The sequence below is a fragment of the Eulemur rufifrons genome, chromosome 5, assembly GCF_041146395.1.
Source record: "Eulemur rufifrons isolate Redbay chromosome 5, OSU_ERuf_1, whole genome shotgun sequence".
Lineage (NCBI taxonomy): Eukaryota > Metazoa > Chordata > Mammalia > Primates > Lemuridae > Eulemur > Eulemur rufifrons.
The window spans coordinates 51,066,329-51,091,014 of NC_090987.1; the positions used below are offsets into that span (position 1 = coordinate 51,066,329).

At 38.3% G+C, this 24,686-nt stretch overlaps 1 protein-coding gene across 1 annotated transcript; it reads left to right on the plus strand.

The window, feature by feature from the left end:
- Nucleotides 1-494: 494 nt before the first annotated feature.
- NAPG (NSF attachment protein gamma) lies at nt 495-24,244 on the plus strand. Its single transcript, XM_069468278.1, has 12 exons — nt 495-616; nt 4,230-4,297; nt 6,976-7,060; nt 7,798-7,815; nt 8,487-8,517; nt 12,606-12,715; nt 12,844-12,910; nt 13,181-13,251; nt 18,467-18,545; nt 20,447-20,526; nt 21,134-21,263; nt 22,118-24,244. Exons 1-12 carry the CDS (start codon nt 561-563, stop codon nt 22,259-22,261), a joined length of 939 nt encoding a protein of 312 aa, XP_069324379.1. The 5' UTR covers nt 495-560; the 3' UTR covers nt 22,262-24,244.
- Nucleotides 24,245-24,686: the final 442 nt, after the last annotated feature.

The following is a 24,686-nucleotide window of genomic DNA, read 5'->3' on the forward strand; positions in this document are numbered from 1 at the left end:
GTCTGTTTTGCATATTGACTGATATACAGTTGGCGCTCAAAAGGCAGAATGGATAAATGAATGAATACTATTCTAGCTGTGGTACAGCGAAACGTCAGATGTAATAAATTATAAGGCCAACTAACTACAAAGAGGATCCACAGCGTTTTCACACGCATGAGAAAACGAGGCTCTATGAAGGAGGGAGGTTTTGTCTGTTGTACTCCCTGCTTATTTTCCAGGTCCTGGAACAGTGCCTGGCACATATTAGGTGCTCAATAAATATCGGTTGAATGAATAAACACCCCCCCTTCACTATCCTACCACGCCTGCGCTAAGAGCCCCAGGTCTGGCCAGCCTTGACGTTCTGCGCCTGCGCGATGTCTCCCAGCGGCGTAATTCTGCAGACTACGGTCCCGCTTCGCCGCAGCAAGTTTGCGCCCTCCGGCCCTCCGTAGCCGCTCGGCCGCTGCGCCGTCCCGGCTTCCTTTTCGGCGTTCCCACGCCTACTCGGCCGGGTTCTTTCGTGGACCACGGTAGCTTCCTCGCTCTCTCCCCACGTCAGGGTCTGGGCTGTGGAGATGGCGGCTCAGAAGATAAACGAGGGGCTGGAGCATCTCGCCAAAGCAGAGAAATAGTGAGTGAGAGAGCCTCCCGTGGGCCTGTGTGCGGACGCTGGGTCTATGCCCCGCTTGGCCCGGTCTTACTCAGCACCCCGGCGGGGTCGGAGGGAGGGCGCCGGGAGTAGGGGACCGCGGCGCGCTGACGCCGGCGAGGCTGCGGGAGCCGGGCGTCCCCGGCGGCGGACTCTTAGGGGCCCGAGCTGCTGCACGTTGAGAAGCGAAGTTCGTCCGCCCCACCGGAAGTCTTCTGCCAGATCTGGTGTCGATGGGAAGAGGGTTCCGGCGCAGTGTTCGGTTGATTTTCCTCTACAAAGGGTTTGTCGACCGAGGCTCTGGACCAGATGGCTGCTGGTGGTGGGGGCTGTCCCGTCTGTGCATTGTAGGATCTTTAGCGGCATCCCTGGTCTCTACCTACTAGATGCCAGTCGCACCTCCCACCTCCCTCCCCATTTATGACAACCACAATGTTTCCTGAGGGAAAAAATTCGTCCTGTTGAGAACCACAGCTCTAGAAGAGTTCCTTGTGTTTTGGGGAGCTATAGATTTACTCAGAAAATTCTCGGTGAACCCTTATCTGCCATCATACTGTTCGTGTAGGAGGGAGCTGTGTGCCTCCTTACTCCTTTTTATGTATTTGTTCTGCCACCTTCTGGTACAGCATGTAGTAGGCACCAACAATATTTGTGAAACTGAACTGATTCTCCTTAGTTTATCCTTTTGACCCTCTCCTTCCCCCAGTTTCATTACTCCAACAAATTTTTATCTGGTAATTACGGGTAAGGAAACATCTGCATTGTGCCCTGTGGTAGGTGCGTCACATAGGTAATTAATTTCATCACCTGAGATCGTCACAACAACTTTCCAAATACAGATTCTCATTTTACATAAGAGGAAATGAGGCTTAGGGGAGCTTCATAACGACTTACCCAAGGCTGCACAGTTGAAAGATGTCAAAGCCAGTTTAAAAGAGTGGAAAAATGCAAGCTTTTTCTGTTACACCATATTTTTTCCAGGCAGTATGTAAGGTACTGGGGCTGTCCTGGTGCAGGAGATTGCCAAAACAATCTCACTTTCTAGTGGGAGTAAGCACAAAAGTATAACTAGAATAGTGTGTGGAGTAAATAAAGCTATTAATATATAAACTGCATTGGAAACAGAGGGAGAAGTTTTTTTGTCCTAAGGAAATTTAGGAAGGTTTCATAGAGGTGATTTCTGAGCAGGGCCTGAAAAATAAGTAATTTTTAGACAGAGGGCAAATCCTATGAGAGAGATCCTATGCAAAGGATGTAGTATGTTCACAGACCTGAAAAAACATGCTCAGGACACACAGAAAGTAGTGCAGTTGCAGTGTTGGGGGATGAGCTAGAGCCCAGGAAAGTTGGGGCCAAACTGAAGGGGTAGCCCCTCACATGGTTGTGAAACTTGGCTTTTTTAGGAACTGAATAACCAGTAAACCTGATTAGATTTGCTTTTGGTGAAATAAATATGGCAGTAATGTGGAGATAGACTGTCGGGGAGGGGAGCAGGGAGAACTTTGGCATTTTCAGTAAGCAAGGATTATGAAGTTGTTGCTGTGTACCTGTATCAGTCCCTTGGGATCCCGAGTAACCAAAAGTGGTCCCTTCCTCACAGGAGGGCAGATGAGAACAGATTAGTAAAAGTAAGGTGTTCAGTGGTAGAATAGAAGTATTCAGTGGTCATAGTGGAGATACAAAGCAAGAGAAAGTATCTTCAGGGTGGGGAAGAGGAAGGTAAAGCAGGAAATGTGACCCACCCTTGAAGGTGCTGTGAGGCAGGTTAGTAGGTATTGACCACATGGGGAGGTGTTGATGGCCTGAATTCAACAGTGAAGGGGCAGATTTGGTGACATTTATCAAATAGGGTTGATATGCTTTAATGATATGCTTCCTGGATTTAGAGGTAAAGGCTTGACTCCTGGGTTTCTAACTTGGGAGATGGAGTGGGAGAGCCCTTCAGCCAAGATAGGGGATGTAAATGAATGGACATGGTTGGTGGGTAGGGCTGGGGCAGAGGGGTGTTGGGTTCAAGCTTAAAGTGTTAGTTTGAAATCCTTCTAGACAGAGTTGCTCAGTAGGTGGCAGTTGAAAAATGGGTCAGGAGCTTTGGAGAAAAGAGTTCATTTTTCTCAATTTTCTAATACAGTTCAATATTGCCAAGTAGTTTTGTAATTAATCCCTCAACATAGATGGTAGTTTTGTTGTTTGGTTTGGTTTTGTGTGTTTTTTTTTTTTTTTCTCCTATGGAAATTGGTCAGTTTCCTTACTGACTCTTTGTACAAAAAGTCAAAAACACTAACAGGTGGTATCGCCACTAAATCTAAATTAACTGTACTGACTTTATTCTTCCTAATTAGTGCTGTTCAGTTGATGGGGGATGATTTGCTGTATTTAAATACCTGAGTCTTTCCATGTTTGAATGTATCTTGTTTTTGGTGGGATTTAAAAAATTACATTAATATATAGAATGTAACAAATGTTTTGGGATAGGGATTGGAGGGTTAGAATTTTGCTTTATTGCATATTTCCTCAATTTTGTGGATTAGAATACACACCACAATTTAAGGATTTTATTTTTCTGAGCAATGCAGTTCTTGGTAAGCTTGAAAAATTGCTTATAAATTTGAATCTTGTAACAGTTTATATGTATATAAACAAATTTTAGATGTTAGACATGTTAAATTTAATCGGCAAAAAATGTTACTTAGTAGGGCTCCTGGGCGGCTCACACAGTTGTCACAGAATGAAGGGTGCACTTCTGAGGGGTCTTGGGGATTCCCTGTCTGTCAGTTAAGTTGCTTCATTTGAAGCCAACAGTGTTTTATGTAAATTTAAGATGGTATTCAGCAATTCTTATGCAAACCCAAGTTTGACAGTCACTGAATTAGTTTAAACTAAATCTGAAATTACTTTAAAATAAGAAAATAAATAAATTATTGCAGAAAAGGCAAGCCTGATGGGGACTCAGATTTGATTGTACTTTGATTTGGCATCAGAGAAGGCAGTAGTGATCCTAGAAAGCATTTCTCTTGGTTTTCATAATATGCTTCTCTTCTGGTTACCCTTCCTGCTCATTGGTGGCTGATTCTCACCCTGTATTGCCTACTTCCTCTGTTGTCCCATGGAATGATTGTGTTCCTTAGCCTTTCTCTCCTGTCTCCAATCTCCCTCGGGGATCTTATCTATGTTCTTGGTGTGGCATATGCTGGTGAGTCCTCCATTTATGTCTTTAGCCTCTCTTCTGAGCGTAAACCTAACCTCATGAATCCAATTGCTGACAATAGTGTGCTTCAGAGGTTCTCACGCTTTAATGCATCTCTGTGCTTGTTAAACCTCAGAGGGTTCTGTAGGTCTGGAGTGGGGTGAACAATTTACATTTCTAGCAAGTTCCTAGGTAATGCTGATGCTGCTGTTCTGGGGACCATGCATTGAGAACCTCTAGGAGGAAATCACATCTGCGACGGGGGAGGGGAAGAAGTGAGGTTGTATTGGTTATTAATAGGTTTGGGTATAGGTGGGCAAAATGGGGAGTTTGTGCCTGATGGCTTCAGGGATCTGTCGTATAAATGTGGTTGGTAACTCTGTTAAATTTGTCTTCCTTTCATTCTAGCCTGAAAACTGGTTTTTTAAAATGGAAGCCAGATTATGACAGTGCTGCTTCAGAATATGGAAAAGCAGGTATTTGTGACTATAGTCTTGTTGCTCCAGTGTATAATCTTAAAGTGGTCTGACAACTTCATCTCAGCATGATACTTTTATGCTTTGTATGGACTTTGATAGTTCAAACAATCAAACAAACAAACAAAACAAAACAACAGCAGGAGCCCTTGTGTTTTTTTCCACTTGTTTTTGGATGTGTTGAGGATGAGTTGTAGATCGTGGCACCTGCCTTTCATAACAGCAGAGATGGGTAGGGTTGGTGGTACACAGCTGCAGGTTTTTAGCATTGCTTGTGTATTCTTTAGTGTCAGTCATTTGTTTACTATATCCATAAGTTTTGCCGTATTCCTCTATTATACTTCCTATTAGTGAATAAAGAGTTTTCTTTTAAATTTTTTTTTTAACTTAGCCTCATCCTAAGCCTGTCTGCAAACCATGTTTGTTTGGCACATTATGTGTTTGAGATACACGTTAAATGTTCATGAAATGTTAAGCTATATACATATTTTAATAAATTTATCTGAATGTAAAATGTAAACAATCTGAAATATGTAACAGGAAAGGAATTTACTAAAAATTTAGCATTTTTATTAATAATTCAAGAATGGTAGCTCTCAGAATATTTGTGATCTTTTTGGGTATAAATAAAGTATAACACGGCCCGGCGTGGTGGCTCACGCCTGTAATCCTAGCACTCTGGGAGGCTGAAACCGGTGGATCGCTCTAAGTCAGGAGTTCGAGACCAGCCTGAGCAAGAGCGAGACACCGCCCCCTTCTCCCCCGTCTCTACTAAAAATAGAAAGTAATTATCTGGCCAACTAAAAATATATATAGAAAAAATTAGCCTGGCATGGTGGCGCATGCCTGTAGTCCCAGCTACTCGGGAGGCTGAGGCAGAAGTATTGCTTAACCCCAGGAGTTTGAGGTTGCTGTGAGCTAGGCTGACGCCACGGTACTCACTCTAGCCTGGGCAACAGAGCGAGACTCTGTCTCAAAAAAAAAAAAAAAGAAAAAAGTATAACACAATTTTGAAGGACCTTACACACATTTTCAGCAATAGCCCTGATAACATTTGTTAGCCTAGCTTAGGGATCACCTAAGGCAAGTGTTTTTGTATAGACTTTAGTCTTGGTATATTACCAAAGAAAAGAAAAATAAGGTCAGTTGAAACTAATCAGCATAATGTAGGGTTTATTTTCCTTTTTGAGACAAGAGTCTCGCTTTGTTGCCCAGGCTAGAGTGATTGCCGTGGTGTCAGCCTAGCTCACAGCAACCTCAAACTCCTGGGCTCAAGCAGTCCTTCTGCCTCAGCCTCCCGAGTAGCTGGGACTACAGGCATGCGCCAGCTACCATGCCCAGCTAATTTTTTCTCTATATATTTTTAGTTGGCCAGATAATTTCTTTCTATTTTTGGTAGAGACGGGGTCTCACTCTTGCTCAGGCTGGTCTCGAACTCCTGACCTCGAGAGATCCACCCGTTTTGGCCTCCCGGAGTGCCGATTAGAGGCGTGAGCCACCGCGCCTGGCAGGGTTTATTTTCTAGATGAAAGAAATGATGACAAATGAGTCTTTAGCACTTTAAATCTGAGTGAATTCTGTCTCTGGCATTATGTAAATTGTTTACATGTCATTTTAAAAATTATTAAAAGTTCAAACTTTATGTAGATTTTATAGACACCTTATATGAGGGTGCTTTTGTAACAGGAGTGTACAACTTTTTGCAAGTCTCCTCTATGAAGGAAATTTAAGATGTATTTGTTTTATATACCTCTGAGACCATGAGCTACATTCAAAAATAAATATTCTAGGTCAGATTTTCCCATTAAAGCATCTTTTATTTATTTTCTTTAAGGGTTTATGCAAAATATGTTTAATCAGTAGAATAAATGTTTTAAAAAGCTAAGATGGAAAAGCAAGGAGAAAAATTTCAGTTTTTTTGTTTTCAACATTTTTTTAAAGAGAATCTTAAGTGTTTTTTAACAGGTAACACTTTTCCAGTAGCACTATGCTTTTTACTTCTTTGTAAGCAACCTTTGGTAAGTTTTCCAAAATTTGTAAGATCATATTTTACAGCTACTCTTAATTGTTTTGCTTTGATGATTATACATTTAAAGCAGCTAGCAATATACTTTAGCTCTTTGAACAGTGAGATTTTTTTCATAGACAGCTAAATAGTATAAAAATTTTGCTTTCTTTAAAAAGTGCATTGTCAGACATTTATTTAAAAATTGTGCCAAAAGGAAGATTTATTATAGAATTATTTAATGTATTTATTGGTTGGTCTTCAGCTTCTAAATAATTTAATGAACTATAACTAAAGCACTGTTTTTGTTATTAAATGTAAAACTGGTGAAGTAAGATGCTGTCTTTTGTGACTGAAGTACCTATCTGTTATTTGGGATTGTTTGAAAGTGTTGATGTTAGAAAGACTTCTTGAATTTGAGTGGACATAGCACTGATTTGTTGTCAATGGTCAATAATTAAAAAAGAAAAACTTGAAAATTTTAAATTATTGATAATCAGAAAAGTTGTGAAGAAATTGCTTCATAAAAAGATAGTATTTTATAGTTTTATGAAACTTTGTGTTTGATTGAAATAACTATTTCAATCTTTCGATCAAAACACAGATTTCAGTAGTGATTCATTTAAGGGTTTTAAATGATGGAAATAGAAAGTCTATTCTTTTTTTATTTCAGCCGTTGCTTTTAAAAATGCCAAACAGTTTGAGCAAGCAAAAGATGCCTGCCTGAGGGAAGCTGTTGCTCATGAAAATAATAGGGCGTATCTTTTTCAGTCATTAAAAAGAAATTAAACAGTTAGATGGTTTTGATAAACTATTTTCTCTTGCTCTACGTTTGCTACCTGTGAAATAAAGTTTTTAAAATAGAAAATGATTAGAAAAATTCTGCATTTTAAACTCTGAAGGAGCATTTATACTGATGTTTGATGATAAGGTCCACACTTATTTGCAGAGCTACATTTGGGAATTCATTTTCCATTGTTTCTGGTTTTCGTTATGATGGTCTTACTTGGGATGAAATGAGGGAAATCTGTAGACTTGCTGAAGAATGTAGAAGTAGCACAGGTATTGAAAATGCATGAACTGGTGTATCAATTTTTTAAAAATACAGTCTTCTTTAGGTATTTGAAATAAGATTTATAAGTAGTTAGAAACAATAAATTGTCCTAAGGTATTTTAAAGCTTAGTGATTAAAAAATGTTTATTTTATCTTACTTGCAAATTATAGTCAAATAACTTTGGATTTTAGTAAAACTCTTCAGATTAAGGCATAATATAGTTTAAAATCTATATGGTGTTCTGTCAGTGTTTTTGGGAATTATGATGTTTTAAGAGATATCAACAGGCACTGAATTAATTCTTCTTTACCTGTTTGTAGGGTTTGTCCTTTGAAACCAACTTAGTGATTTAGTAAACTGTTTTTTGAATAGCAGATCTTTAGAAACTATTAATAGATTTCCTTTTTTTCCTTAATTTTGACTTCATTACATCCATTCAGTCTTTTTCATGCTGCCAAGTAAGTAAATATTCTCTATGATTTCATGTATTTGCAGATTGTGTTTTAAATGTTGCTATTTTTCTGTAGGTCAGTGAATTTTTCTCAAATTATAAATTTGTAAATAATGAATTGATTTTGTATTGATTTAAATAAAATAGTGATTTCCATTTGCTTCAGTCTTTACCTGAACCTTAAAAACTAAGTCACTCCTGTCAGATATACAGTGTTTAAATTAAATTTGGCACAATACTTTCAGGACTATTTTGTTCAGTAGCCTATAAAAAAAGTATAAGTTAGAATCTCTTTTTTCCCTTTTCTTGATAGTTAATAGTGCCTGTGGAAGAGAAGCAGGAAGCTTTCTCCTGCTTTTGTGGAGAGTATTTGTTTTAAAACTTACATTTAAGTTTGGCAAATGGAAACTAATTTAACCTTTCTGAGCTTTACTTAATTTTGCATCTGCACAGTCTCTTCAGCTCAGATGTCTGATGTTCCTAAGGCATTATTATTGTCCATGAAAATAAGATGGCGAAAAAATTATGTTGTATGGTTATACAAGCCTAAAACGATATGTTGTGCATGAGCCAGTTTTAATTGAAGTCATTTCCCTCACCAGTAGTTCCTCACCAGAAAGTTTGTCGTCTCCCTTATTTCATTACGGTCTCATCAGAGAAATTATGTTCTCTTTGCAGAGCTTATGAGCAAGCTGGCATGATGTTGAAGGTCAGTGATGGTGTTGTGTCACAGCTGTTGTGTAGGTAAATTACAAGGTGTTAAAGTAGAATTTATAATGAGGTTGAAAAGCTTTCTTACTGTAAGGCAAGAGATGCTAAGTTAAGACTTCCTGTCCAGAGTAACACTAATTGGACCCATAGGGGATGTCCTGTGTGTCTTAGGGAGTATTAAAAGTGAAATTTAAGAGAAAATGACTTGGAGGAAACTGGAAACTGTAGCAAGGTTCTGAGCTCTGTATCCAGGACAGATGTGTATTGCTTAAACGAACAAACAACAACAAAAAAACCTATATGGGAGATTTCCCTACTTTTCAGAACTTAAGGACATCTTAATATAATAAAAATTTACAAGCTTTTTTTAGTATTACTCATGGGTTAGAAAAAGGAGAGATTTTTGCTTATTTTATGAATAGTTGGCAGCGAAAAGAACCACTGACTTAAGTTTTTGCTACTTTAACTGATTCTTTTTAAATGGGATATTCTGACTAATGTACCTATGACACGTTTTATATTTCTGCTTAAAAGCATGTTGGGAGTTAATATCCTGTTGTAGTGAGACAGAACATATTACTTATGACACTTACTCTCAAAGTATGCCAGGTGGCAATTGAAATAAAATATCTTTCCATTTTTTGTTTTCTAATATGGTAAAAGCTGTTTTGAATTATTTATTATAAAGCTTTGCCTTAACAACTTATACTTTAGTAAAGCTTTTTAATTTCTGTGACTTTTATAATATGAACTTATTTTTTTCAGTGACTACATGCTCATTGTAGAACATTTAGAAACATTGGAAAGATTAAAGAATGCTAGTAATAGCTGTTAACATGCTTAAGTTTCCTAGCCTTTGACCTAGAAATGCCAATTCTGTGAATCTATCATAAAGAAATAGAGACAGCGGCCGGGCACGGTGGCTCACGCCTGTAATCCTAGCACTCTGGGAGGCCGAGGTGGGCGGATCGTTTGAGCTCAGGAGTTCGAGACCAGCCTGAGCAAGAGCGAGACCCCATCTCTACTAAAAATAGAAAGAAATTATATGGACAGCTAAAAAATATATATATAGAAAAAATTAGCCGGGCATGGTGGCGCGTGCCTGTAGTCCCAGCTACTCGGGAGGCTGAGACAGGAGGATCCCTTGAGCTCAGGAGTTTGAGGTTGCTGTGAGCTAGGCTGACGCCACGGCACTCACTCTAGCCTGGGCAACAGAGTGAGACTCTGTCTCAAAAAAAAAAAAAAAAAAACAACAAGAAATAGAGACAGCAAAGATTTATACATAGGGATATTTATTGAAAAAAGTGGCAATTATGTAAATTTTTGATAATAGGAAAATGTTTAAATAAATTATGCTTTCTTTTGATAAACCCATTGAGATAAAGCTTTTCTGGCTAAACATGTAACTAAATTGATATCAGATGATGCAAGTTAGATTATTAGCAGCAATTCCTTGGCAACTAGAATTTTCTTACAGCCTAAGAAGCCAGGGATCTGCTCTCGCCCTCTCCTGTCTTAGTTTCCCCTGAGAACTAGGAAGCTCCCAGGGGGCTATTATTAGGATATATTATCTTAGCATAGCAATTCTAGGACACTAATAATTCTCACAACTTCAGTTATATTCCAACAGCTGTGCTAAGACTTGAGTCTTCATCAGTAGTTATTATTTAGGTATCAGTGAGCAATTATTTATGGCATCAGTTTGAACAGTGGAAACATTGCCCAACTGTCTGTTTAATTAGAGGGTTGGAAAGGCACTACTTTGTATGAAGAAAAATAAACTTAACTGATAGGGAAACACATGAAGGAAAATTCCTACTGGCATGGTCTTGTATTTAAATTAAATGCCTTTGAACAATCCTGAGCTACATGGTCCACAGTTAATTCTGTGCTAAAATGTCCACAATTTGTCATACAATCCTTCACATTTATCCTCCTGTAAGGCTTAGGGAGTGGCATTAGATACAGGCACAGGGGAAGCCACAGGGACTTGTGATCAACCTTTGGTTATATCATTTTATGATTGTTGTGATTTCATATCCTGTTTGTTCCATAGGCACACAAGCCATTGAAAATAGGCATTGATGGTGAATGGTATAACTTTTAAGTAGGCAGCCCATCGTTTTTTGTGGAGAAGTGTCATTATAGTGGTTGGACCTCTGTTATTCACAGGTTCACTTGATTTGAATGCTAACACAGGCCTTAGATAGTACTTACTGCATACTGTAGTTACAGCTCTGTATGTCTTACCTACTAGGTAAAACTCATGAAGGATAGTCCCGGTGTTATTTCTTTTATTCCCCCAGATGCTTTTATACTGTAGATGCTCAGTATGTATTTAATTATGAATAGGTGAATTAGGGTAAGAAATATCCAGTTAGCCTTTGAAAAAAGGGAGGTTTGGGGATACTGACCCCCTGTACAGTCAAATCCACATATAACTTTTCACTCCTTGAAAATTTAACTACCAGTAGCCTACTGTTAACTGGATACCTTGCCTATAACATTAACAGTCGATTGATACGTTTGTTGTATGTTATATGTAATGTGTATTATACACTGTATTTTTACAATAAAGTAAGCTAGAGAAAAGAAAATGTTAAGAAAACCATAAAGAAGAGAAAATAGATTTACCTTTAATTAAGTGGAAGTGGATCATCATGAAGGTCATCAGCCTTGTCATCATCTTCACCCTGAGTAGACCGAGAAGGAGCCAGTCAGGAGTGGCAGAGGCAGAAAAAAATCTGTGAATAATTGGACCCACACAGATCAAACCCATGCCGTTCAGAGGTCACCTGTATTCTGTAAAGCCAAAATGTCCCTCATGGCTAAAGTGGGTGATACTGTTAGGTTTACCTCCACTGTTTACTCAAATAGCCTCCAACATATATCACAGACTTAGATTTTTTCATTGACCTTTGGTTTTATAACAAGAAAGTTTGTTTTTATTTGTTTACTGAAGTTTGGATATATATTAACATATTCCACTTGGGTGAATGATAACTATTTCCTACAGTATCTTTCAGTCTGTTTTATTGTTAATTTCCATAACTAAATAATCAAAAGTTATGTTTTGGAGTTGGTGAGAATGAGACCAGCAGTTTTATTAGGGATATCGTGATGAATTTGTCACTTAGCAAGGGACTGAATAGGCAGATTTTAAGACAACCCATAAGATGTCAGTGTGGAGGCTACGTTAAAATACAGAAGTCACCCCTAAATAAGTAATTCTTGTAAAACTTTATAACTTGCTTTTAAATGATTTTTTTAAGTTTTTTTAGTTTATTTAAAAATTTTTTGATTTAGAGATATTAGATATTTGGACCATAAGATCCTGAGACTTAATTGATTAATAGTAAGATAGAGGATTTATTCTGCTGATGATATCGGCGTGGAAGAAGTTGTAAACTCAGATGAACGCAGGGCATAGAGGACAACTGAGGTGAGTGAGGCAGCCCTGGCTGTGTAGGGCAGTCGGGAATGAGGAATGGGAAGAATTGCAGCCAATTCCAGGAGATGGCAGGCCTCATCTAACAGGGACAGCCACGGCTCAGCCCCAGCTCATTATTGATTGCCATGTGGGAATGCATGCCCACTGTTGCTGTAGATTTTGATATCTTTTTAAAAGGTAGCCATAAAACAGAATTTCTATGAAAAGTATAAAATACTGCATGGTTCAAGCAGAATGCACTTAGAAATGAGATATAGCCCTTGGGCTATCAGTTTGTGATTTTTGACAAAGGCCTTGTATACAGTAGTGCTCAGTAAATGTTTAAAGAATTGTAAATGCTTAGAAAACAGTAAAGAGCAAGTTTTTTGATTTCTACTATTTACATAGTTTTCCTGAAAGTCTGTCAAATGGTGATGAACTCTGTGTAGAAATTACCTGGTTCATTTTTGATTTGGTTAAATGAAGCTTGATTGGGAGAGTAACCATGTGAAGGCATTTCATTTTAAATATACTTGTGTTGTAACGTTTTTGAGTCATTTACTTTCATGAATTAGGGGTAAAATAATTGCCTTTCTGATTAACTCTGTATTTCTTATGATGCATTTTCTGATCTGTGCTGTATCCTTTGCCCAAAGGAGATGCAGAAACTACCAGAGGCTGTTCAGCTCATTGAGAAGGCCAGCATGATGTATCTAGAAAACGGCACCCCTGACACCGCAGCTATGGCGTTGGAGCGAGCTGGAAAGTGAGTGTGTGCTACTGCTGTTAGTAGCCCCCATCTCTGCATAGAAGTCATTGTCTTTTTGCTTTAATAATGTCCTTTGAAAAAGTTTTCTGGTTTTCATATAAGTCAAATTTTCTTGTCTAATTCAGGCTTATAGAAAATGTAGATCCAGAAAAGGCTGTACAGTTGTATCAACAGACAGCTAATGTGTTTGAAGTAAGTTTGCATTTTAATATTCTCTTTAATTACTTAGAATGTTTACATTCATAATATATAGGAAAACAGAGAAATGTTTTTTCCATGCTTTTTCCATGCTCACAACTGAACTGTATTTCTTTTTTTCTATTAGAGAATAGTGAAGTGGACTAGCAGCTTTGATTTTCCCCCTTGATGGAGTGTGATTACTTCTTTATAAAATAAATATTGAGAGGTAAAAAGATTTCTGCATTCATGCAGCCAATATTTCTTTTTCTTTGATTCCTTTAGAATGAAGAACGCTTACGACAGGCAGTTGAATTACTAGGAAAAGCCTCCAGATTGCTAGTACGAGGACGCAGGTATGTCTTTCAAAACTGTATTCCTGTGTGTCCGTGTGTACTTGAATCCACATTTGACTGGCGAGTGATATAGGGGATAGCTTGTTAATCTTTTTTTCGGTGCGAGCTATAGTCAACATCTGGCCACTCAGTGGAAAAATTGACATCTATTAGACAGTAGATGCATAGAATTAAATGTTAAAAGATCTGTTTTTCTAAAGTGTAATACCAAAGTTTGTCATGCACTGTGTTTGTATTCGTGGAGACGTGGCTCAGCAGCATGAGAGAGAAAATGGTTTTCTTGACCTGTTATGTGGTTAGATCATAACGTCTCCCACGTCGCTTCTTGGCCTTTTGGCTAAGATCAGCTGTAGTATGTCTCTCTCGAGGAAAAATAAGAATATTGGGATAAATGACAAAGATGCCCTAAATGTTCACCTATGAAATTGACAGTTCTTGACAGCCAAATAGTGTCATTAAATTTTTTTATCCTTTTTTAATCCATTTTTTATCCTTTAAACATATGAATTAAGGCACAAATAGTTGAACCCCAGAAAGCTAGAATCCTATTGGATTTTCCTTTTGTTTTTTACTTTACCTCAATTTATGCTTAGTAAACAATTTCTGTTATTAATAAAATTCTGTTTGCCAAATTCTCAATAATATTTAAGGTCAACATCTTTAGGAGATTATATGTCTGGATGTAGGTATCTTAATTGAAATTTTTCCATAGCTTTCCAGTGACAGAAAAGACCCAAGGTACATTATGACTAATGAATCTATCTCTTCCTTTCTGAGACTCAGGTAAATTTTTTCATCATGAAGACTGCGGATTCTAAAATATAATTCAAATAGGTTTAGAGGAACATGAGAATGTATTAATCTAGGAGTAGCTATTAAACATTCTCATTTTAGATGTACAATTCCCAACTTATAAGTGGTTCATTTTAATCCCTGAAAGTGTTTGTGATAGAGACTAAGCTGTTCATGGTGGTGGCTCCCAGGCTATTGCGGAATAGCTGAACTGTAAGGTATCGCCCGGATTCTGACTCTGGAGCCCCACATGGTAGAAACAGAATAGTGTCCTTGACTGTTCTCATTACAGGGCATACAGTAGTCAAGTCCTGGCATATCTTTACCTCCCTTTCCCATCCAGTCCACCTCCTAATGGTCCTCCCCTAAGGCTCCCAGTGCCTTGACAGAGCACGAGGCCCCTTCCTGTAGGACCCCGTGGAGGGTGGAAGACGTGAAGTTGCAGAAGGTGAGGACAGTGCTGTGTGGGGTCCACTCTGCTTCAGCTTCCCTAAAGTATTTCTCCTTTTCATGCCATCTTTTGCCCTTTTTTTCCCCAAACATAGATTATCTAAAACTGTGTTTTAGGGGGAGTAGCAAAGGAGGAGAGAAGGGCCAGGATGAGTCTCATCTCCAGCTACTTGTGCATGTTCCTCAGGGAGTTCCCTTAGGCCTGGTAGCCACTATCATTCTGAAAACATTGCTTACTGGTTTTGACAGGTGTAATGAAAACCATTGTTCTAAAACAAGTACTGAGTTTTCTTCACAGCTGCAGTTGGAGGGGTAGGATGTGAACTGAATGAGCAGCAGAAGTGAGAATGTTGTGTGGATATGCTTGAAAGGTGGACAGTGGAAATTTATAGACCTAGGGCAACCAATTGGGTCTTTTATTTACTTCATGATTTTGTTTTATTATTTTTTTCTTTTTAGTAAAAATGCATTTTTAAAATATTTTCTGCAGTGTTTGAACAAAAAATTTATGGAAATATATTTTTGAATTGTATAACAATGTAAAAACTGATTTAAATTTATTCGGGAATGTGAAGGAATATATTTTGAAAAGTGTTCCTGGGTGACTGTCGTGTGAAAGAATTAAAAGTCTACTGCTGTGGTACTTCTGTCAGGAACTTGGGTAGTGCAGGGTAAGAAAAAGCATGGGGAGTTTATACTAATGGAAAGATAATTGAGAAAATTTAAGTGTTACTTGAATATCTTCAGTACATACTTAGATTATAATCTGATTGCATTAATTTCCTAACAACTAACATAGGTGGCAATTTTATACTTTACACAAGTAACATCTAATAGCGTGTGTGGCATAAAATTTACAATTATGCTTGTTATGTTTAGTTAATGTGCTTATGTTTTTGCATTAACCTGAGACTGTAAGATTTAGCCCTAATGTAACAATACTTTATATTTAGCATAACAATGTATTTAATATATTAGTCTCTTGCTTTTCCTTTGGTTCTGGAGAGCCATAATTCAGTAGTGATTCAGAATTTCATTTAGGTAGCATCTGGGGTGGCCTCAGAGTCGGTCCAAGACCAGTGCCCTCATTGCCTCTTAGAAGGGCCTTTCCAGCAAGTTGCTCATGGCTTAGGGCTTACATCCCTTGGCCTTCCTAAGAAATTCTGGGGCAGGGAGCAGACCAGCACACAGTGTTTTCCCTCAGTGAACCAAATCCCACTCATTTAGCAAAGAAAAGTGCACCTGTCTTCTGAGACAGTCACTAGATCCTAAACACAGGGAGGGCTGGGTGTATATGTATTTGGGAGTGTGTACGGTTAAGAGAGTCCCTGGGTTTCTGTCTTGAGTAACTGTCCTGTCCATGATGCCATTAACAACAGAGGTGAGGAGTATAGAAACAAGCTTATCACTGATGATTATAAGTTTAGTTGGGAATAGGACAAGTAGGCTAAAAATTTTTGTAGATAGTTTAAAAAATATATTCTGGAGTTCAGGAAATATTGATAGTTGGGGCCAGAGCAAGAGTTTGCATCATGGTGAGGAAGGTGTCTGTTGAATGATACCCAATGAATGATGTTCTATGACAGTTTCCTGCCACATGTACATAATTTCTGTGAAGTTTACATTTTAGTTTTATTTGGGTCTCTTTAATTACAAGAAGATGAAAACAATGTATTCTATCTTCAGCAAACCCAGATACATTTTATTTTGTTAGAAATATTAAGAACTACCTGATGGGAAAGTTGAAGTCATCTGTGATTGATTATAATAAGTAATGGATAATTTCCTGGATACATTTTGAAAACAGTTGGCCTTGCATGCCAATTTCATGGACTTTTAGGAAAGTTGATCAATTTTTTTTTTGACTACAAATCCATATAAATGCAGAATATTTTTCTTGGCTCTTTTGTTAGGTAGATATTAGCACATGGGAATGCTATTTTTATGCCAAGGAAATAAATAATTCACGTGTGAAGAATGTAGTCTTTATAGTTAAATATATGAAAAACTTAAAATACTGAGATTCTTACTAGAATGATAAAATCTGGACTTTACAGTCACAGAATATTCTGATGTAATTTATTTTATAAAACAGGATCTGTGATAAGCTCAGGGTCACAATTACAAATGATATGGATACATTTAGTCTCTCTTGCATTAATTTTCTATTTCTGCATAATAAATTACCACAAACTTAGCAGTTTAAAACAACATTCACTGATTACCTCGCAGTTTCTATAGGTTAGAAGTCTGGACACAGTGTAGCTGGATTGTCTGCTCAGGATCTCGCCGGGCTGAAATCAAGGGGTCTGAGGGGCCGTGATTTCACCTGAGATTTGGGTCCTTTTCCAAGCTCGCTGGGTGTTGGCAGAATTTTTTTCCTTGCAGCTATGTGACATAGATCCCTATTTTCTTGCTGCCTATCAGCCAGGGCCCACTCTCAGCTCTAGAGTGCACCCTCAGTTCCTGGACATGTGCCCATAGGTGGTTCACGGCATGGTAGTTTGCTGCTGAGTGAAGGCATCAGGAGCACATCTCTGACTTCCAGTCTCTAACTTCAGCAAGGGCCCGCGCCCTCTAAGGGCTCACCTGTTGTCAGGCTCATACAGATGGTGATTCACTCAAGTCAACTGATTAGTATCCTAAACATAGGAGTGATGTCTTATCATATTCAGAGGTCCTGCCTGCACTCAAAGGGAGATTATACAGAGAATGTATATGAAGGATGAGAATCTTGGGGGCAATTTTAGAATTCTGCTACTGTAACCAGCTTGTAAGTTTTGTTCCAAAAATTTATCAGGTTGATCTTTGGAAATTCAGAGTGCATTTCTCCAGTGAGTGTTATTTTATGAGGCACGAAGTTGCCAGAGTGTAGCCCACAAAAATTTAATTTAACTCATAAGTACTGGTTTGTATTACCATAAACCAAGCCAGTGTGTGTGTGTGTGTGTGTGTGTGTGTGTATATGCAACTATTTTTTTAAAAGGTAATTAACATACAGAAAAATAGAGCATATAGTGTAACATTTTTACATTTTTATTTTGGATCACAAATCTGTCCCTTTGTATCCTAACAGTACAGCTGTTGGGCTGTGTGAACTCCCAATGCCAGGCCACTGGTAGCTGCTTCTGTAATCTCAGATTGTTCATTGGGGTGAGAGAAATGGGTGAAGACTGCATAATTCATCCAGTCCTTAGTTAGGTGCCACTAAAGGAGTCCTGGCATTCAGAGTATACTGCAACTTTTCAGGGAGGGGAGGATCCGATTAGGATTTGATGAATTTAGGGCTGGAGGAGTGAGAAAAGGGTAAGGGCCTGCAGGGTTTGGGGGAAAAGTTTTGGTGATCCCTTTCCACTGCTTCCTGTTCATCCATTGGGTAGAATGGAAGAAAAGCAGAATGTGTGAGAGTAGATGGAAAGACGAAGAAGAATGTTGCAGATGGGAGGTGCAGGGAGGATTTTCTTTAGCCCTCGAACTTGCTTCCCCTTCAAGCTGCCCTCTTAGGCACCATGCAGCTTACTAGGGCCCACTGAGGCAGCAAGGGTATGTGATGGTGAGCACAAGGTGGGGGTGTAGGGTGCTCTTGGGGCATCTGAATGTTCTTTTAGCCTAAAGGAAAGAAATCTGGGGGATGAAATTGAGCCTTGTTGCTCTAATACATTTCACAAAGCAGTTTGTTTTGTAGATATAATGGACAATCTTTACCAAACTTAAAATTCTCCGTTTGAACTCACCTCACCCATCCTTAAGTTCTTTTGTCACCTTGATGCCTAAAAGCGGAGTCAGGCATTTAAAAGACAAGCCAGGTGAGCAGAGCTCATGGAAACATGGCTCGTGGAGCAGTTGCTACAACATCTGTCCTTTGTTTCTCTAAAATCTGAGATATCAAATATTACAAATATCATTACAAAGGTGACCTTGCTATTGATCATTTGGATTTGCCTTGTTTTACATTTCTTTGTTTTGTTTTTAGGTTTGATGAGGCAGCCCTCTCTATTCAGAAAGAAAAAAATATTTATAAGGAAATTGAGAATTATCCAACTTGTTATAAGGTATTCTTTGAGAGTGTTCATTTGTGGCTTTTCATTATGTAATTTTTCATATTGGTATAAATAAAAACTAAGGATTCTGTAGATAGTTCTATGTTGTTGTAAAATAATATTTATGAGTCTCTTTCTGACCAAGATGAGTAAGGCCACTATAGCCTGTCTCTCTTGCTGATTACAGCTAATTTACTAGATACAATTCAAAGAACAGTTACCCTCAAACTCTGCAAAGTAAATAAAAGCAGGTGAACAGAGTGGGGAAACAAGCCCTTGGATAAACAACCAATATGGGAGTGAGTTTCGTACGTTTTTTTCTATTTCCTCTTGCGGCATTACCCTGAGAGAAGCCCACAGCCGTGGAGCTGGGTAGCAGAGGCCATAGTACAATGAAAACTTTAAACCTGATTTTTCTAACCAGAGGAACTGGGAGAAGAGGTCCCATTGTTTTCCTCTCTTTTTCTTCCCTTGGCTTTGCTCCATGGTTGAACGCTAGTCATGGAGCTACAGCTGTGATGGTGGCTACGGCTGAGAAAGCTCCAAAAGAACCCCAGTCCCTTTGGCCAGAGGACCTGGCAAGATGAGCTGAGAGAGCGAGGAGAAAATCCCAGAAAGGAGAGAGCTGGGAAAAGGAATCCCCTGCGTGTGTGCATAGCCCGTACAAGCCTTGGGTTTACATCCCAGCTGTGCCTGTGTGGGACAGGCCCAAAGTAGGAGTGCAGTGTTTTGAAAACTGAAATAAGATTTAAACCACTACCCAAGTCTCATACAGCCCCCTGAAGGGACGGACCCAAAGCTACACAGTAAAGGATTTGAACTAAGATTAGAACCACTGCCCACCAAAAGCAAGACGCAGTATGCAATGTGAACCTAACTGGGCTGATTGCCTGCTGAAAGCATCCACACCCTCCTGCGATCACAGCAGAGGCTGTGCAGCAGAACACTCACAGTACAGTTTAAAGTTACTCAACATGCAAGAACCAGGAAACTGACCAGTTTTCAGGAGAAAAGACAACTGTTGCCAACTCGGAAGTTGTTGAAATTATCACATGAAGACTTTGGATTAATTGTCCTAAGTGAGGTGAAGGTAAACCAATTGAAATGAAGAGAAAAGGAGACCTATTGTTTTCTTACAGAAAAAAAATTTATTTTTTTAGAAACTGTAAAAATGAACTAAATGGGAATTTTAGGACTGAAATGCACATTATCTGAAATAAAATACTGGTTGAGCTTAATCTTATAATGCAGGTGACAAAGGAAAGACTTAGTGAACTTGAAGATAGATCAGTAAAAGTTATCTAAGGAATAGAAATTCAAAAGATTGAAAAATACTTTATGAAGAGCTATTTAGCTGATAAGTTTTTATCAGTCATGTCCTGGATTTTATTACTGCTTTTGTGTTGATTTATAAATACTATAATTTATGTTTTCAGATGTTTTCATTAATAAGTCTTTTTCCTAGTATCTTCTTAAGAATTCAAAAGTATCATTGTAGAGTTATGTGTTCCCCCCTCCTTTTTTTATTCCCTTTTCAAGATTAAATCTATATGGATATTTGAAAGAAATTCCCTTAAACGTGGTGATTGTGTTCTAAGGCTTCTCTTCAAAGTGTGGTCCTCAGACCAGCAGTAGCAGCAGTACTTGAGAACTTGTTAGAAGTGGCTGAACCCAAGGTTCTCCTTAGGTTGTTCTCCTCTCCAAACTCTTCACGTCACCCAAATCCCAGGACATGAGAATTTGAGCGGTACTGTTTTAGGATATTTTCCCTCAGGTGTCCTGTGGAAGTTACTATTTATATATTATACAAACCAAGACACTGAAAGTTAAATTCCAGGTGTTTTTAATATTGCTAGGAAATTGACTTTATTAAATAGATATAAATTTGACCATGATCATCTTTTTTGTTTTAGAAAACAATTGCTCAAGTCTTAGTGCATCTGCACAGAAACGACTATGTGGCTGCGGAGAGATGTGTCCGGGAGAGCTACAGGTGAGGCATCGTCTGGGCCGTGTCCGCTTGCAGTGTTGACATTGCTGCTTCTGCAGCTAAGATTGCTGCTTAGGCAAATGTTCTGGCCATGAAACTGGTTTTTTTAAATAACTCTTCATTAGTGATAGGAATACTCAACTACGATTTTAGCTTTTACAGTAGGATTTTTACAAGTTGTTTTCTTTCCTGTGTTTTTCTCTTGGGAACCTTCATGGGAGTGAATGACTTTAGTCATTTTGCTTTATTTGCCTTCTAAGAAAAAGACAACAAAAAAAAAAAAAAAGGAAAAAATACAAGTTCTCAAAACTGTATGTTGCAGAAGGATATTGTGAGGGGTGACTGAAGTGAGCATTCTCAGTCTCCACACTGTCGATATTTGGGCTGGGCTGGATAACTAACTCTCTGTGGTGTGGGCTGTCCTGTGCCCTGCAGGGTTTTTAGCAGCATCTCCAGTCCCTGCCCACTGGCTGCCACTAGTACTTTCTCACTCATAACAACCAGAATGTCTGCAGACCTTGTCAGATGTCTGCCAAGGGCAGAATCATCCCTGGCTGAGAAGTGTTCTTTTAAGGAAAAAGTGAAGCAGTGTGCTTTGTGCTTACTGTAGCATACCAGGGTTCAATGGCAGTGAAGACTGTGCTGCACTTGAACAGCTGCTCGAAGGTTACGACCAGCAAGACCAAGATCAAGTGTCAGAGGTCTGCAACTCGCCACTTTTCAAGTACATGGACAATGACGTAAGTGGGCCTATTTGGATAGCTTTCCTCTTTCTTCTTGAAAGGAAGAGTTTCTAGTGAGATTGTTTTTCTCCCATGGATTTGTGAGGTTTTCTATCTCTTTTTCTTCTCGAACTACTAATCTTAAAGAAACTGACGACTTGCATTGAATTTCACCATTGATTTAGATAATTGGATGTCATGTGGGTTTACAGCCATCTAACTCTGTGGACCACATGCATATTTTTAAATCAGCCGCATTTCTCGGCTTCCCCTTCCATCTGTTGTCCTCTGTAGGTTGCTCATTTTATTAAGTTGTTTTAGGCTCACTGTCTGAAAGGGCCCATTGTGTAGTGGCCTTCATAATTCCGTAGACCTATGGGGATCCTACTTCTGTGACAGCTAGCTGTGCGATGCAGGCTATTAACTGTCTCTTAGCCTCAGTTGACTGATGTTTAAAAATAGAGCTCTGGTACCCATCTTGCTTGACTGCTATGAAGCATACATTAGTCAGCATATGAGAAACGGCCTCACATGATGCCTTACGTATAAAGGGAACCTTGTGTGTAAGTTTTTATTTTTTCCTCATTTCTTTTTCAGTAGATTTGTGAAGACCTGTTTATTTGGTCTTAGGACTTTAGAGTCTTATCACAGTATCAGGTCAGTTTAAGACGTAATTGATATTTTTACTAGTTGTGTACCTGTCACATCATGGTCATGAGGTTCTAACAGCATTGTTGTGTTTTGTTTTCCCATCTGAACGGTGGTACTGGTGTTCATGAGGGTAGTGAGCTAGGCTCTGTCTTTTTATAGCTAACTAAAACACGTCAGGATTCTCGCTACCCACTTCTGAGAACATGTTCTGTCGTTGACAGTATGCTAAGCTGGGCCTGAGTTTGGTGGTTCCAGGAGGGGGAATCAAGAAGAAATCACCTGCGACACCGCAGGCCAAGCCTGATGGCGTCGCCACTGCAGCTGCTGATGAAGAGGAAGATGAGTACTCAGGAGGACTGTGCTAGTATTTTGCTTGCAGGAAAGAAAAGGAAAAAGGGAGAATCCTGACCTGCAATTTCATGGACTTGGGACTTAAGGGCATCATCCACACTTGGTCGTAGTCATGATTGTAAATACGAATAAAGAGTAATTTTTAGTTATCTTTTCCCCAGAATCACTCGTTGTATCTACCAACTGTGAAGCATTTTGTTCCTTTCCATGATAAGAGCTTTCCTAAGACACCAGTAGGAATTAACAGAAAATGTACTGTCACCTTTTAATACAGTTGATGTTAAAACCTGTAAGCCAAATTCTAGATAAATTCTATTCTAAACAAAAGGGGCAATAGGCAGATGGTCTTCTCTCTTGGGCTCTTGTAATTTATTGTTAGAGCATTTTGTTTTGCATTTAATTTAATAATTGCTGCTAAAAGGTTTACTGGTAAAAAAATTAAAAATTTCTGTTTTGAAAAGGAAATTTATCCCTCATGATATTAGATACATTTATTAAATCTTTTCAGAGATGAGATTGGAACAGGAAGCTATTTTGAGCCTCAAAATATTTAGTCCCATAAAAGATGGACTTAAGCTTTTATATGTAGGTTTGCAAAATTTTGAAGGTAGCATATTAAAGTGATTCTGTAAATGTCTTCAGTCTTCTCTGAAGTATGGGTATTTCTTCCATCTAAAAATTACATACAGTGGCTGTCTCCAAACCTACTTGGTTCTTGAGCAAATGGAAGCTAATGAAGACCTTTTTTACGCAAAGAAAGAGGTGATGTTTCTGTCAATCTAGTATATACACACTTTTTTTTACCTCTAGAATATTTTCTGATTTATTTTGAGTTATAACTACACCATAATCTGACATGGGAAATGCTGTACACTATAAAAAACTTAGCCGAAAGGGAAGAATTGTTTTTGAAAGACATATATTTAAAACACTGTACTGCCAGTATATTAATCCTTTGTAGTTATTTCCTAAAATGTTAGTTTTGAAACATTCTTTTTTCTCCTGTGTGGTTCAGACCCATTTCATAGTCTGGTAATTGGAAAGAGGCTACAAACACCAGCAGTGTGCATTCTGCAGGCACGTGGTACCCAAGTAGTTTCCTGTTTAGGGTCAGACCTTATTGGGGTACAGCATGCTTAGTTTTGCTAGACTTGCTGGAAACACTAAGGTAGAGTATCAGAAGTGATTCAGTCACAGTTCTGTGGGAGAGCTTAGCCAGAGTATCATCCTCCCCTGGCAAGTGTGCTTGGAGGGGTGGATGTTAGTGTAAGGTCTTTGTTGTAGGTCTGATACAAAACACCAGGAAATTTAGTGTTCTGATTCCTTAAGTTACTTGTGCAGTTCTGCAGGTAGCAGCTCATTCTTATTAATTGTATTGAGATTAACTATGAACAATCTCAATAAAACTATATTTAGGAGTTTGCATGTGAAGACATATTAATGTTTCAAAAATCCCATCATTGCTGTTTGTACCCTTTAGATCCCATCAGAACCTTCTTGAGTCTTATGTTAATGTTCACTTGAGCTAATTACTACAGATTTGGCAGCACTGTAAAGCTATTTTGACTGTTTATAGACCATATTACCCATTACAGCCTTGGGGGAAAATTTTTAATTTTATTCTTCTTATATATTGAAAACTTAAAGCAAAAGAGTACAGTGTATTCTGTAACTGTAATGCAGCTAAGCTTTAAACAACATAAAAGGCTGTGTACAAGTGCAGTCTCCCTCACACCCTGTCTGCATTTAAGATCAAATATGCAGGACATAGGGATATTTCTTTGATGTTAGGGTTATTCTTTGTGGTAAAGGACATTTGTTTCACATTTGTACATTTTATTTTTCCACTTACGTAAGTAAGCCTTTTATCCTGAATGTATAGACAGAAGTGGAAAACTTGGTGTTTACAGCAAGAAAAATTGTTTTCCAGAATTATAATGTCATCACTTTTACCAAAGTGAAAGTCTGCATGAATATGCCCAGAATCTAATATTCAATGTTCTTTTATATTGTAAGTGAAGTTAGTCTACAAAATATATTTAATATATTGAATTTATTTGTACATATGCAGAGTATGGTATTTGTGTATGGAATCTGTGCTATTCCTATTTTTTCCAGCTCTTTAATGAGTAGACTATTACATGTATTGTTATAGAAATGCAGATTATTGCTTCTGTAGGATGATAATTATGAAAATAAAACCTGAAACTATATAAATATTATTATTTATTTTGTTTTGCTTAACTTTTTTCCAAGGATACATTCTCTTAAATTTATATGATTTCAGCTATATTGCTCAAGAGCAGTATTTTGTGTATTCAGTTATAATTTCTGCTCTTTGGGAGTCAGGTACCTTTGGGAATTACTTTAAAGTATTTGAGCTTTTTAAAATATCAATCATTTAGCTATTATAACGCTTCTGTACAATCCGCTACCTGG